General features: G+C 41.6%; 1 protein-coding gene across 1 annotated transcript in view; it reads left to right on the plus strand.

Annotated features, from left to right (window-relative positions):
- Nucleotides 1-16,267, plus strand: part of csmd2 (CUB and Sushi multiple domains 2) — a 286,853-nt gene that overhangs the window by 202,190 nt on the left and 68,396 nt on the right. The window contains exons 34-40 of the mRNA XM_037794153.1: nt 4,798-4,893; nt 5,600-5,803; nt 6,603-6,727; nt 10,164-10,260; nt 11,209-11,313; nt 12,538-12,656; nt 15,202-15,271. Coding sequence (XP_037650081.1) covers nt 4,798-4,893; nt 5,600-5,803; nt 6,603-6,727; nt 10,164-10,260; nt 11,209-11,313; nt 12,538-12,656; nt 15,202-15,271 — 816 coding nt within the window. The remainder of the gene's footprint in view (nt 1-4,797; nt 4,894-5,599; nt 5,804-6,602; nt 6,728-10,163; nt 10,261-11,208; nt 11,314-12,537; nt 12,657-15,201; nt 15,272-16,267) is intronic.

The raw sequence follows: 16,267 nt of genomic DNA on the forward strand, positions 1-16,267 counted from the left end.
TGAGAGCTGCCCAAAAAAATATCCCTCTTTTGCAAACATTTCTGAATAGATGTCCATTAGAAGAGCAGCACACGTACACGGAGATGGAAGAAATGAATAAAGCAGTTATGAGAGAGAATGGAGAAAAGAAGCAAAAAGGATAACTGTTGTAAGGTTAAAAGTGAGAAGGTGAACGCGAACGAGTGTTTTCCGTTGCAACAGATCGTGAATGCCTGTGATAAATGCCACAACTGCATTGATGGGCTACAAAAGATTTGGCTTGAATAGGCGAGGTTCAACCTTTCAAGAGGGGTGGAGTGGAAAGGTGTGTGAGTTTAGGGCAGCTCTCCATCTCAACCTGCCCTAGCCCCATAGCTTGACAAAAGCAAAATGATTACTTTGGTTTGTGTCCAGGCTAGCCTCAGAAAATCCAGTTTACAGCTCAATAAACAGGCCGCTATATTAACTGAGGACTCCTGGCGGCAGGTTCACAGAGCTCTCTAACCAGGCATGGCAGAGCAGAGCTGACACACTTTGGCAAAGGAAGAGAGACTTTTAGCCCACACAGCTGGAGACCTGGTGCACACAGGCATAACTAGCATGAATTAGGCGTAATCCAGAAATGTGTACCTGCAGCCACCATACAGATACACCGAGCATACACATGTGCAAGTTTATAAAGCAATAAATTCACTCCATACAGTCTAAATATACAAGCTGTCATTATGTGCAGTAAAATATAGGTCTTTAATGAGTATTTTAGTGGTCGGTTTGTCAAGCATGGTAAATCACATAAGGCAGTTTGCAATGATTATCCTGACCTTGAAAAGCATATTGCGTTAAACTGGATACTAACTACTCTCAATATAACATGCGACATTATGTTTTCATTGCTGTCATGTCTGGTGAGGCAAATCACTCGAAAAGAAAAGGCAATCATTATGAATTTTCAGAGACGGTGGTGACAGACGGAATAAAATGAGAGGAATGGGAGAGTTGAACAAATGAATGATAAAAGGTGGGAATTAGAAAGGAAAAAGGAGACAGCATGTTGGCAGAAAGGACAAAAAGAAGAAATCAATGAGATTTATCTAAATGCTAATTTTTGAATTGATTTGAAATAAAAAAAAGGCAGTTGTCACTCTCTTCACCATCATTTTAAATGTGACTAGTGAGTCAGTTTCAACTACATTTTAAAGGTACAGTGTGTAAGATTTGGTGGCATCTAATGATGTGGTTGCAGATTGCAACTAACTGAGTACCCCTCCACTCGTGGTAACGCCGTTCGCCTCGCTTAGAGGACATCCTAACCATAATAATACTACTTTAGGAGCAGCGTAAGTCAGACAGCAGCTGGCAGTACCACGGCTTTGCACTCTGTGGCTCACGTTACCACAGTTTCACAAGCGTGTCGGAGCAGGTAATGTAAAAGCTAGGGCTGTAAAAGTTGCATTAATGTAATCGATCTTTCGGTGGTTGTAGCGGGATGAGTTTTAAAGCTAGAATGAAGAAATACCAACCATATCATACTAGCTTGTCACAAAGGAGGTTAAATAACGCTCCGAACTTGCGCTACTTTTTGGCAAGGGAAAAACTGGCATTACCATTTTCAGCACACTGACACACTGACAGCTGTTGTTGCCTGTTGGGCTTGAGTTTGCCATGTTATGATTAGAGCATATTTTTTTATGCTAAATGCAATACCTGTTTCGGTTTCTGGACAATATTTGTCATTGTTTTGTGTTATTAATTGATTTCCAGTAATAAATATATACATACATTTGCATAAAGCAAGCATATTTGCCCACTCCCATGTTGATAAGAGTATTAAATACTTGACAAATCTCCCTTTAAGGTACATTTTGAACAGATGAAAAATGTCCAATTAATTTGCGATTAATCATGGATAAACATGCGATTAAGCGCGATTAAATATTTTAATCGATTAATAGCCCTAGTAAAAACGCTAAAGGCTCTCTTTCGAGCCAGTGTTTGGTTTGTCTGTTCTGGGATACTGTAGAAACATGGCAGAGCAACATGGCGGACTCTATGAAGAGGACCCGCTCCCTATGTAGATATGAAGGGCTCATTCTAAGCTAATGAAAACACAATTTGTAACGTAGTTGTGAATATTATATTCCGTTTTCTGCTAATAGATCCCCCGAAATATCACACGCTGTTCCTTTAAGTTTGACCACTTTTGCTACTTTTGTTTCACTGCAAGCATATTGTTGAATAAATGCAAAACAGTTATTCATAAAATGTAGAGTTCACCTCCTGTAATCCCCACGGGGCTGTTTTTAACTTTAAAACCTGTTTGAGTTATGGCTCAAACAGCTGCAGCATTAATCTCTGACATCTGTTCCCCATGACTGCTGTATATCCAATCCACCAGTGCTCACCAACTCCCGCCACTGAATTTTGACTATTGCCTTCCAGCCAAAGTCATATCTGCCCTTGTAAGTCTTTCATATGCCATCATAGAGGATCATTTTTAAGGGCAGAGTGGTTTGGAGCTGGAAAGTGGCCAGAGGGATGATAAGTTACATGCCGACACATGTTTGATCTGTCTGGATGAATACCTGCCCCGCACCGCAAAATGATGAAACACTGTCACCATGACAGCACGCAGCAAGGGCGCCTTCTAATAAACTTCCCAGCATGCCTCGGGGATCCTACGGTGGAACTCGAACAATTGTGGCGATGACGCATTAAGGAAACTGTGCCATCGGAGCTATCTCAGGGCACTTAAAGACGCAGAAATATTCACACTCACGCTTAAACGTGAGCTAAAGTTGCATGCCCAGGATAGACTCACTAACACACACAGACACACAGATGTTGCCTCTGGGGTTAAGCACGTCTGCCTCCCACCACAGTGTGACAGCAAGCAGACACAGAGTAATGAGATCCACAGCAGAGAGCCAGTCAGCGGCAGCACACTGAGAGAGACAGAGAGGCAGAGACAGAGATGCTCGCACTTTGTATCATGTTCTATGTCAGTCAACAAACCGTTTTAGTAGATACATCATGGGGGGGGGTTTAATTACACTACATTATGAGCTGATGAGGATAGCAGGTGATCATGTCAGTAATCTCAGTGATGAAATATGAGGGTTTGATTTATAGTTAGACAGTTGGGCACAGATGAATGTTCTTTGAGGAATAATTTCATAGTAAACCAGAGCTTAAATTACAGATGCTTTGTCACGCGCTGTGGTGACGTAGTTTAAATGGCAAAAGAGACACACAGGGCAGGTGGTAGGGGAGGTGGATGGGTCCAACAAACACAAGGCTTTCATCCAGGAGATTGCTGTTCATGTCCGGCACATGAAGTTTCACTTTCACTTTACAATCAGCTGTTTGTTTGTGTCCCACGTTTACAACGTCAAGTCATATTTGCACTGTACAACAGTGTAATTTAAAGCCCAACCATGTTGTTTTTTTCCTAAACCTAACTAATTGGTTTTGTTGCCTGAACCAAAGCAAGTGTCTTTGTTTAGATCACAACGTTAAGCATGCGTTTACTGCGCCCGAAAAGTGACGCAAAAGGGGTCTGACAAAGCATCAATATGTGACGAGTTGGGATGAGAATGCGTTGAGTAAACATAGCAGTCCCATGAAGTACTAAACCCCCTAAATGTCTCAGTTAATTGTCCATATTGTAATTTTTAGTTTACGGATATTGCATCTTGTAGAGCACACCTCCCAAACAAATTACATTTCGCTTAAAAAAAACAAACTTCATACACAAAGACCAAAGGAAACACAAATGAAAGGCCTGTCTGCTTCAAATAGGTTTTCACACGCCATTTAAAACAAAACCCAACCGACCAAATTTGCTGTTCCAAAACTTGCTACAACAACAAAAGCTCGATCATCTTTGGTCTTGAATTTTGACAGATGGACAGCCACTAAGCCCTGGTCAGGTGACCTTAGAGAGCACAGTATGCTGTTCATAGTCCCCAAATGTAAGTAGGAGCTTGATTTCTTGAGGGCCTTTCACTGCAGGTGATAAACCAAACCTTGAATTTGTTTCCGTATTTCACACGCAGCCAATGAAGTAAAGTCACGGGAGGTGTGATCTCTGCAGCTGGTTTCTACGACACTTAGGAGTCTTGCTGCACCATTTTAAACCAGCTGCAGATTCTCCAGTAATGATTTGTTAATTGGGGACGTGAACAGAGAGTCACAATAGTCCAGCTGGGACAAGACAGAAGAAATTAACCGTAGATTATATTTCTGAGCTGGGAAAAAAAACAAGAACATGACAGTGAGCTAACATGTTGTTCAAGGCTCACATGCTGATCAAATAGTAGCTGTAAGCTCCCAGAACATGACTTGAAAGAGGCAGACTGCGGTCAGAGGCTCAGCTGTACATGTGACACAATGCTATCAGTGCTAATGATCAGGACTCCCATTTAGTCACAAGAGGCTGAGGGAAATTGTTTGCTATCCAATAAGCATATAGCAGATAAGCCTAATCCTGTATGACAGTGAAATATTAGGATAATCTTAATAATCGCCATGCATTTGCATTTTGTGATATGCTCTGTGGGCATTATAAGCATGTTGTATTTTCATCACAGTAGGTCTGGACACACAGATTGAATCCCTAAAATAGTCACTAACATTCACACCTAAATTCCATCTCACCAGACAGATGCAGGGGAATATTAGTTATTTAACTGCGTAGGAGATTAGATGGCAATTAGTAGCTAGAAACAGTGGTATGTACCCACACAAGTATAAAACAAATGCAGCACTTTGCTAAAAAACATTTCCAAACTGTGTCTGTTCGACTTTCCCCCATCACAGGCGAGTCGTTGCCGTTAGCAACCACCAACCAAGTCCTGATCCGCTTCACCTCCAAAGGCCAATCCAGCTCTAGAGGATTCCACCTGGTCTACCAGGGTGAGTGTGTAACACAGGCACACACAAACCAAATCCTACTGTCTTGTTTCTTTTGGATTCCCTCTCAGCCCAATTCCCCCTCCACAATATATGACTTGTTGAGTTACTTCGAAAGGATTCACCTTCATCCAGCGTTTCAGCTGTGATGTGCTTGTGTGTGTCGGCAGAAGTGTGCGCTCTGGAGCATTACCACTGTAAAAAGTCTAGCAGTTTGTTGACAACGTTGTGCTTAAACTCCCCCTGTTCTTCTCTCCCCCTCAGAGGGACTTTTCCCTTGAATTGTTATTTTGCTTAAACAATGCACTGTAACAGAAATGACATTTTGCTGCAGATATCCAAAGGCAACCGCAGCTCTGGAGAAAGTTTAATGAATAAATAATTCCGTTTTTTGTATTTTATGTTAAGTAAGCTGAAAGGAACCACAAGGCAAAGGCAAAGCTGAATGCCATATTATCTATTTGGGACACAGTGTGATCATTTGGACGGTGACACCCATAGTTACTTTTCTAATGAATCACTTCATTGATCAAGTGTTGAGATTCTGCAAAAGTGTTTGGGAAACTAATTGTAAAATCCATCGTGAAATGGCTATAATCAGTAACAGAGAGCAGCAAAACAGCCTTATATTTTCTGGGAAATGTCACAGATAATGACTTCAAACCAACACCTGTAATCACCCTGTTTTTCACTCCTGTTTCTCCAAAAGCTGTGCCACGGACCAGTGCCACGCAGTGCAGCTCAGTCCCCGAGCCCCGGAATGGCCGCCGTATGGGTAACAACTTTGCTGTTGGCGCCGTGATCCGCTTTGAATGCAGTCCAGGTTATATGCTGGAAGGACCGAGCGCCATCGAGTGTTTGACGGTTCCCAATGCCCTGGCACAGTGGAACAGCTCCATACCCAGCTGTATAGGTAGGACATGAATACTCAAATAGAGAGACGCAAACTCTCGCCAATCAGTCTGGGTGTGTTTGTTTGTCTCGTCTTGTTTTCTTTCTTGGCTTCTTTCGTCTTTTTGTTTGTTTCTTTCCATCTCTCCTTCTGTCTCTGCGTCTCTCCCGCACTTGATGCCTCGTCGCTGAGTGTCAAACTCTCGTTACTACGACACAGATGAAGGCTGCCAGCTATTGCCTGTAGCGATACAGCGAGATTCAGCCACGCAGCACACAGGTGGCAGGCTCTGCTGAGGGTCACAAAAACACACACACACTCATATGGTGATATCCGCATGTATATGTATATACAAAGACACACACTACAGCACATACAGCTGTGGCAGATGCTCCTATGCTGTTACCAGATGTGCAGGAAAAGCTGGGAAGACAGTGTTTGACGACTGTAAGCACAGCATGTCTAGTAAAATGTGCGTGTGTGCTTGCAAGACTCCATCCTAGCTGTGGTTTAATGATTTAGGTTTAGCGAGTCCTAAAATATGATTTTTCTTAAAACAAGCTGAAAATGTACCAAGTGAGAAACTTCTTTAATTAACTATTTTGTCATGATTTTTTTTTTCTTATCATTTGCTTAACCTATGTGATCTTCATCCACTAGCAGAATCACATCTATATTTGAGGGGGAAAAAAGTATTTTAGTATGCAAATTTATGCATGCTACATCCAGTTTGTGGCCATGATACATTTGGTACACTGCGATACGACTTGCGTCTTTTCATCCCACTCATCCCTTTTCATCCTTTTTTATTTTCCTGCAGTTCCATGTGGAGGCAATCTGACCCACCGAACTGGCACCATCTTATCTCCTGGCTTTCCCGAGCCTTACCTCAACAGCCTCAACTGTGTCTGGAAGATCACTGTTCCCGAAGGATCGGGAATCCAGGTTTGTGTAACCGAGTTTCTCCCTGGCATCAACGTACCTACTTGGTGACAGAATTGTGATAATCAGATCTTGCAAAAACGAGTTTAATCCATGAGTAAATCAGAGGCAGATTCCAGGATGTTAACAGCATAAATACATTACATCCCCTCTAACTCATCCCAAATCCAAACCCATACTTCCAAGCCACATGGAACCCGAGGAATTAACGCTCCGTTAGTAGTTCACAAATATGGAAAGTAAAGCTATTAGTCAAGTCAAAATCTGTGTTTTTGGAAGGGAAAGGGAAATCCAGTTTTGGCAAATCAAAAATGTAACCCATCCAAGTGTTATAATAATAATGCACTTCATAATGCAATATAAAAATTGACTAACAGACATATAATATAATAAAGTAGGGCTGCTTGATTATGGCAAAAATCATGATCTGGAGTATTTTGGTCAATATTGAGATCACTATTATTTAACGAGATTACTTATTGACTTTGTAGACATCATACATTTAGAAAGAAAATTTGATACATCTTAAAGTTAAATGCATCAATCTGGTGCACTTTGACGGCTAAATTAAGAGGCTAGATCTATGAAGAACTTTGTGATCCAGTGAACAATTTAATCATAAACACATTGGTTGTATCTATAAATGGTGATGACGCGGCAAAAAAAAGTCACACCCACAAAACATGGTAAACGAGAGAGGCTCCGTGTTTCAAGACGGGTCGGGTGGGTTGCCGATTACGAAACGGAATGCGACACAATAATTGTTTTATGTCGATTATCTTGTTTTCATAATAATCGCTGGAAGCCAAAATCGTAATTGAAAATACTCTCAGCATGTTAGTTTATCAGATTGTAGCCATTAATGAATATTCTGAGGCATTCTGTTCACTTAAAACATATTGACTAACCTTTTTTTTTAAAGCGGTCTCTGGTCAGACTGTTAAATGAATTAACAGATTTTATTTACCTTTAGCCTGTAGCTTTTACAGCTCTGCGTGGTCTCGACAACAAGCTCCTGTGCGGTGATGTGTTTTCGACTTACCGAGGGCTAATTAACAGAGCTACCCATGGTACATCAAGTTATAGCATTTACAATTCTCCGGGCACAGGAGGGCTGCTAAATGATAAAGTCTATAGACTTTCCAGAGGCTCAGAATTTAATTTGGCAGATCACTATACCAGAAACTTAAGATTGCACAACTTGAAATAAATTTGTATATAATTGCCTCTTCAATTGCTTTCCCTTTTCTTTCCTGGGAGTTAATTCAGTTTGCATATTCGTATTCTTTGATGCGCGTGTGATGGAACTCTTCCAGGAACCTGTACGAGGTCCCTGCGGATCTGCCTGACGGAAAGTTTTAAGGCTTATGCTTCAGCCTCCGTGGCTAATGACCTCGGTGCCGTCCCTCGACTATTACCTCCTCCACCTCAGCTGACTGTCCTTGCAGGTCAAACACACGAGATGGCCCACAGGCGTACTTAGCATGCTGCACTACACGCTAACATCGCAGTAGCTTGGAGGTGAAGTAGACCGAGAATAAGAACAGAGAGCTGGCTTCGCACACACGCTCGAGGCCAACAGCATGACCCTGGAACGTACACTGTACATACCTGACTGACAATGACGTAGTTTGGTTATGATATATTGTGTTCTTTGGGCCACCGCTGCACACCCAGACACACACGCTTCATAAGCAAAAGGGTCACTGCCTGTGCTACCAAAATGTGGCGTGCTAAGTGTACAGGGGTTTGCTGCTCTATGTCTCTGCAGCTGAAACCCGCCTCATCCCTACTATTCCTCGACCACCTCATCTCTTTCACACCGTCATCGTCTTTCTCCCCTTCTTACCAGTTAGCAGAGACACATTAGATTGGAGTGTCACGATCCAGAAGAGAACTTAAAGGAGCGGGGTGCCTTGCCGGCACATTTGCCGCGGCCCCCCTAATGAAAGATCAATCTGTGATCTGCGTCGTCTCCCCGAGATGCACCGGAGCCCCTACCGCCCCTTTAATTGGCTCGTATCCGATCTATAACCATCAGAGGCAGAGGAGAGGGCCGAGGAATGGATGTGAGAGGGAACAGAAAGAGAGGCTCGGAGAATAAAAGGATGGAAACACACAGAAATGGATGAATTTTAGCTACAGACAGAGAATAAAGCAGGCTGTTCTCATACACCAGTGGTGGCAATACCTACAAAAAAGTAAAGCACTGTAATTTGTTTATATATATATCCCACAAAATCAATTTGTATGTAATCCAAATAATTGTGAACCAGGAAGTATAAAGAGCGACAAACGCTGCCTAGGGAGGAGACCGGTGGTCGTACCCCGTGTGAAACCAGAAGTCAACGTTGATTTATTTGTCACTAAGTAGTTTTGCAGCTTAAACCTAACCAAGTTGATCTTTCCCTAAACCTAACTAAGTAGTTTTGCTGCCTAAACCTAACCAAGTTTATCTTTCCCTAAACCTAACTAAGTAGTTTTCTGTGAAGACATAAATTTTATTTTGAGAAGACTGGAGTGTAAATTGACACTTGCGTCACATGTTGTCGGACATTTATAGGAAAACGCATGAAAAATGAGGAATTACTTTTCGTAAGATATCATACGAACCGTTGTATGAGAAGACGTCGAATAAAGATATAGCAGATGGCAAAGTGTTGCCCCTTTCACACATTTTTCATATATTTGGGCCTCCCACTTCCTTTGGGTAGCATTCAACAGCAAACTAAGTTTTAAAATCCATATATTAGGCAATCTTGGTGAGAAGTATGTGGTATCTTTCTTTCTCAACAGTGGTAACAGTGGTTGTTGGAGGACACAGACGCACTTATTTAGAAGTTTCAGTCTGCCTTTCCTTTGAAGAATATCCAACGTTCTCTGCAGCTGTCATGCAGTTGTCTTAATTTCACAAATCCAATGCCGACCACTTGAACACAGCCTTCCAAAAGGGTGTTTGAAATACAGAAAAGCAAGCAGAGACATACCATACTGCACGACTATTGTTCTCTTCTATTGAGAATTCTGAACTTTTTACTATTTGTGAAGTCCTCATGGCTTTGATCATTTCACATTTCACCCTTTATGTACTTTAAAACAGTGTAAAAAAAAAAAAAAAAAAAAAAGTTTATATAGTTATTTGCACCTTTTAAAGGCACTCTAAACTTTGTTCCTGTGAAACACTGAATGACTTTTGGGATGCTGTTTGGCACATAGAAATAGCTTTTTCATGCTCCTTTACTGTATGTGGCATTTTGATGAGTTTACTGTGTCAGGGCCGAGACAACTGCTACTCTTAAGGTGAGAGTAGATAATTGCCAAATGGCTGTGCTTTTCAGTCCTTCAATGTCTACACATACACACCCTTGACCCTACTGTTCCTGCTCTGCTCCCTAAATCCCATCCTCTTTTTTTTTCATCTGTGTCTTACCTGTCTCAGATCCAGGTAATCAGCTTTGTCACGGAGCAGAACTGGGACTCGCTGGAAGTGTTCGACGGAGGAGACAACACTGACACCATGCTTGGCAGCTTCTCAGGTATTGCCGTATATGTGTGCATTTATTTTTCTTGCACGTGTTTAAAATCATGTTTTCAATGTTTATTCCCACTTCGACCTTGGACATAAAACACATTTTTAACTCATCTATACCTTGCCAAAAGCAAAACATAATAGACCTGTGACACATTATTGTATTTGTTAACCAACAACGTACAGCACTCAAAACGGGGGCCTCGTTTGGCACAGTTGGCATTGTAACATTGTTAGATTAAATTCAGAGTGGATATAGGCTGCTGGCGTTGTCATGGGAGAGTTTAAAAAGCCCATACTGGTTGAGCTTCCCCTGGAAAGTCTTGGTACATTTCTACAAAAGGTTATCCTTTTCTGTGTGGAGTTGAAGTGAACGTTTGTTTACAGTATCTGTGTTACTCCCCTCATAGCGAGGGTGCAGCAACTGGGAATTCTCCTTTTTGTTTGTGCTTGGAACCCGACCAAAAGTAAATGTTAGATGTACCCTGATGCAAAGAGATGAGAGAGAAATGGCAGGCTTACAAATTTGAGTTATTAAACAACCGATTTTAGGTCATACAGTATCTGTAGAACATGTGATTTTATTGAGTGACGGGTTGTTGTTGTTTCTTTTGGACAGATTTGTGTTTTCTTTTATTATCAGCTGAATGCATACCCACACATTAGAAGAAACAAATGGCTCTGTTCTTTGTCTCATTAAAGTGACTAGGTCACACTATTATGCATCTGCTTCCCCAAATATCCTAATCCACCTATACACAATCATTCATGCATGGATTTTTTGCTGCATGTACACACAAACACACACACACAGAGAGACAGGCACACCCTGAGGTCGGCAAATGTAAAAAAGAAGGCGCTTTTCAGCTATTTGCCAGTAGCTTATACAGTTAGTTATGGTCGGCCTATGCAGGAGATAGCATTGCTAAACTCCACTATTAATCTTCTCCCTAAGGCACCACGGTCCCGGCTCTCCTCAACAGCACCTCCAACCAGCTCTACCTCCACTTTTTCTCTGATATTAGTGTGTCTGCAGCTGGATTCAGGCTGGAATACAAAAGTAAGTGGGGAAAAAAGAAGTTCATACAACTCAATGTAAAGTACCAATGCCCCTGAGGACAAGTATTAAAGGGCCAGTGTGTAGCATTTCGGGGGATCTTTTTGCAGAAATGGAATATAATATTCATAACTATGTTTTCATTAGTGTATAATAGGCTTGCCGCGGTAGTTGGTGTTACCGGTGTTACACGGTGTTTGGACATATACCGACTACATTACTAGCCCACAGCCCCCGCCGTAGTTGTCTGCTCTATACAGAGTCTCTGTTCAGAGTAGCAGGAGTCAGATTTCACACACACAAGATGAGAGACAGTTGACAGACAAGACGATGGCGGAGGATTTGGTGTCAAAGCGAAAAGCAAAAGTGCCTATTTGGCAATATTTCCAACCCAATGCTATAAGGGAACCATAACGTTAATGAGGCAATCACCATGCGGAGGACGAGCGGTCACGGCCGTTGTGCGTGGAAACTAGGGATGTGCATTCCAAGCAAAAATACTATTCGAAAATCACTGGGTATTACTCGATTATTATTAAAACAATAATCAAATAATACCTAATAATACACACACACACACACACATACATACCCGCCTGCCGAGCACAGGGGTTTGTGGAAGCGCCACATTCACACACACACATACACACCCCTGCGCTAACAGAAAAGAGCCAAACTGAACGTGCCACACACGTTTTACCAGTAGTAACGTTACTACCAGGCAGCGCCTGCAGCGGTTAATACAAGGGAAATATATATTTTTTAAGATGGGACAAATAGTCGCATAAACTATTAATTTTTTTTATAAATAACGACTTTTTGAAAAACTGAAAATCATAACTCATCCCTAGTGGAAACATGCGGTAACGTCAGCCGCAGAGTGCAAAACCGTGGTACCACCAGCCGCCGTCTGACTTGTGTTGCTCCAAAAGTAGTGTTATTATAGTAAGGATGGCCTCTGAATGAGGCGAACATCATTACCACAATTTTGCACTCGGTGGCTCACGTAACCGCAAAAGGGAGGAGTGATCGGAGGGGTACTCAGTTGGTTGTAATCTGCAACCACACCACTAGATGCCACCAAATCCTGCACACTGTTCCATGAATAAAAATTGCTGGTTTGTCTTTCTCCCCAGACTCAGATATCTCTCTTGCAATGTTTTAGTCACATTTTGCTGTCTAATTTCTAATTCTGTCCCTGTCGCCTATTTTCATCTATTTTCTTAGCGGTGTCTCTGACCAGCTGCCCAGAGCCTGTGGTTCCTATGAATGGCATCAAGGTTGGGGAACGTCTTCAGATGAATAACGTGGTGTCTTTCCAGTGTGAACCTGGATATACTTTACAGGTAACACCTCCTAGCTTCAGATATGGTTCAGTCATAAGTGACCAAAAATCGATGCTTATCCTTTTCTGGACTCCTGTCAGTTTCGGTTATCTCCAAGTAATGATCACATTTAGCAGCAGTGGATAAAGCCAAATGTCAGAGAAAAGAACTTTATAAGTTTACTTACAAGTTATCTGTTCATTTTTTCAGCCGCAGTGAACTGTATGCTCTGATTATGTTAATGCGATTAAATTAATGTAAACATATTTGCTATAATATATGGAGGACTGTGACTTTAGCATTAATAAACACCAGTTAGGGAGCGTATACGCCTTATTTGCATCTCCTGTGACCAAATTATGCATGTGCTGAGCTCAGCATTTTTGCGGAAATTGTTTATGTGGTTTTATAGATTAAGGGATGATTGTTTTGATTTATCTCTGTCATCCACCCATGGATGTTATGATGCATGCCAGTTGTCCCCTTAAATTGTTATAGCCAAAGGCAGGATAGGTCTCAGGACCGGTTTCCTCCATCTGCTGTCTATAATTTATAGGATGTGCTGCTATAAACTCAGAATTCTGCACAGCATCCGAGTTTGACTGTGTTCTGCACGTCCTCCAGAGCTTCCACTGTAGTCATCTGGGCTTCAGGAGACAGATGGTGACATCTGTACAACACACTGGATGCAGTAGTTCACACAGATTCTATTTGAAAGTTCCCTCTCCGTTCTACACTAAACAAGTCCATTAGGACTTGTCCAATTGCTGTGACAAAGAGTTTTGGTAAAGTTTGACAGCAGCAGGGCAAGAAGCAGGTTTTAGGAAAAAAGGTTTGGAGGAATTATTCCAATTATAGGTTTCTTTCTGGATAATCACAATAATTACATAACATGTGGCATGAGTAATTATGGGTAATTTTACTTTAAAAACACAATATGTAATTTTCTGCCACCAGGGGTCAATCAAAACGATAACAAAAGACGGGGTTTTGTGGCGTCGTAAAGTTGCCTGGGATCATATGAGTTGTTGTCTTCACCACCATTGTTGTCATTGCAATCAGCTTCTCCCGGTTAGGGTTCCTTCAGTGTTCCTCGTTCAGGAGGTTTTTATCGGAGCCGAAGAGCAGAGGTCTCCTCTTCTCCAAAACAAACGGACCCAGGAATTAAAACCGTAAAAAAACACTGAGTAAAGCAGTTTCCCGTGTTTCTCCGACGCTGTTTGGCGGACACAGGATGCGAGCCAAACTGCAGCTAACATTTGCTCAGCTTGTTTCTCTGATAACTTAAGTCCCAGACGTCTGATGACTAAAATCCTTCATCCGGTTAAAGTATATTGTTAAAAAACAACCAAGATCTAAAAAAGTATATTGCACAGCTGTGGCTTAAAACTGGATTTAAAAGTGGATTTATGACAGCTTCTGGCAAACAACCACAACGCTGACGAATGCAGAAAGCACAGACTGTATATAAGAAGTGGACATAGTCACTGTGTTGTCACCCATCGGGGACTGCCGTTTTGATACCTTGAGTTCAGCATTTTAGCCATCGTCATCTTGGTTTTTGGTCATTGCAGCCATAAGTGACATGAGAGGGTGGAGCTAAGTACAACCGAAGACATTTTTAGGCTACCAAAATGTTAAAATTGACTTTCATGAAATGAAAACCCACTTTGAAAGGGTTAAAGATGTAAGACGAACTCCCAGACTGCACAACGCTGTGGTAGCAACCTGTCAATCACAAGGTAGCCACGCCCTAAAGCATACCCTGCTTTATGGTCTATTTGACTCTAAATGGGACCATAATTTACTAAATGAACATCATGCTGTATTGAAGAAGACTTGAAACTAGAGATTGAGACCATAAACTCATGTTTACAAGTTTTACTGATAAATCAAGTGAGAAGTTGGATCATTTTTTCATAGACTTCTATACAATCAGACTTCTTTTTGCAACCAGAGGAGTCGCCCCCTGCTGGCTATTAGAAAGAATGCAAGTTTAAGGCACTTCTGCATTGGCTTCACACCCGACTGGATATCTCTAGGTTTAAAAATAATTGGAAACATTTGGGATAAAGCAAGTACACGACTCAAAAAAGGCATAATAACAGTTTAAAATAGTTCACCAGCATGTTGTCTTGGTGTCAACTCCTGCAGTCTCTTATGGCTCATTACAGTTGGTGCCAGGCTTTCTTTGAAAGACACATTTTCAGAATAGGTCAGCTGAGTCAGCCCATTATGTTCTAACAACTTTGTTTTTTGTTACTATCAAATTTTTAATCTTTATGGCAAGTTAGCTTTGAAACTCAAATGCAGAGCTCTCAGAAAAAATATTGTGCTGCTTATTTGGCAGCGAAACAATAAATGTGATCTTCTTAATATGCTTGTGATGCTCCCTCTCTGTTGTTCCCTGTCACTTCAGATGAATTTAGTCATTAAGTCACCACATGAAGTCATGTGGAGACAGGCAGCAGGTTCAAATAACTGGATCAACAGATGATTGACAGAGGGGGGAACAAATGAATTCATCGCCTGTTCTTTGTTGTTCTTTGTTGTCTGCTCCTTGCAGGGGAACTCACATATCACCTGTATGCCTGGAACCGTCAGACGGTGGAACTACCCACCTCCTCTCTGCATAGGTAAAAATATCTTCTTGTCCTGCCCTCCTTCTGCTTCCTTTATACATTCTTACTTTTTTCCCTCAGAGATCCTTCACCTTGCCAAGCACACCAGATAACTATCTCAAACAATATACCGAGTAGCTCTCATGTTAAGGCTTGACGTGTGCGAAGAAGCTCTCGTCATCATCAGCCTTTGAATGAAAGCAGAATTGAATTACCATATCACTACGTACTATAGGTGACGTTTTACCTCTCCAATACTGTTTCACAGCTCACACGCAGAAACGTGTTATATAACACAGTGTTTCTCAAACTTTTTTCTCGGAACCCACTTTTTAAAAATGACAAACCACCGCGACCTAAGGCCTTATCTATAGATCGTGAGAAGAGCGAATTTGTGCGTAAATGAAGGTTTGCATCACCTTTATGATCTTGAATAGGTAAACCAGTAATTTCGAAGAGATATTTTTTTATGCATGTGTTATTGAAAACATAAACATGTACATTACTCCAAATAAATACATTTAGGTGGAGTTAACAGGCTTTTCCATTCTTTGTATTTCCTCTCATCAGTAAAACAAACAATGTACGCTAGCCTTTCATATTAGATTCAGTGTTATAAGTAGACTACGATTATCAGAACAATACGAACATTCAGGCTCCCTAACGCAGCTCAAAGGTGTACTGCAGATATACATGTTGAATAAAAGATTATGGAAGAAATTCAAAGGACGAAATTCTGCAAATCGATTTGGCGACCCTAATAATATCTCCTGGGATCCACCTGTGGTCATCCGACCATAGAGTGTATATATAGATGGGTGACGCTCCTCCACTTCCTCCCACTGTACAAAAGTGAAGCCAAAATATCCCGGATACGGGATCTTGAGAGTTTGATGACATTTGGAGCCAGAGTCTTCACAGTAGTGATAGGGGGCTGGAGCAGCGGCATCGAGGTCCAGCCCACACACCCGCTGAGCCAATCACAAGCCGAGCATGGCCAGCTTGCTGCTA

Source organism: Sebastes umbrosus, chromosome 15 (genome assembly GCF_015220745.1).
Source record: "Sebastes umbrosus isolate fSebUmb1 chromosome 15, fSebUmb1.pri, whole genome shotgun sequence".
NCBI lineage: Eukaryota > Metazoa > Chordata > Actinopteri > Perciformes > Sebastidae > Sebastes > Sebastes umbrosus.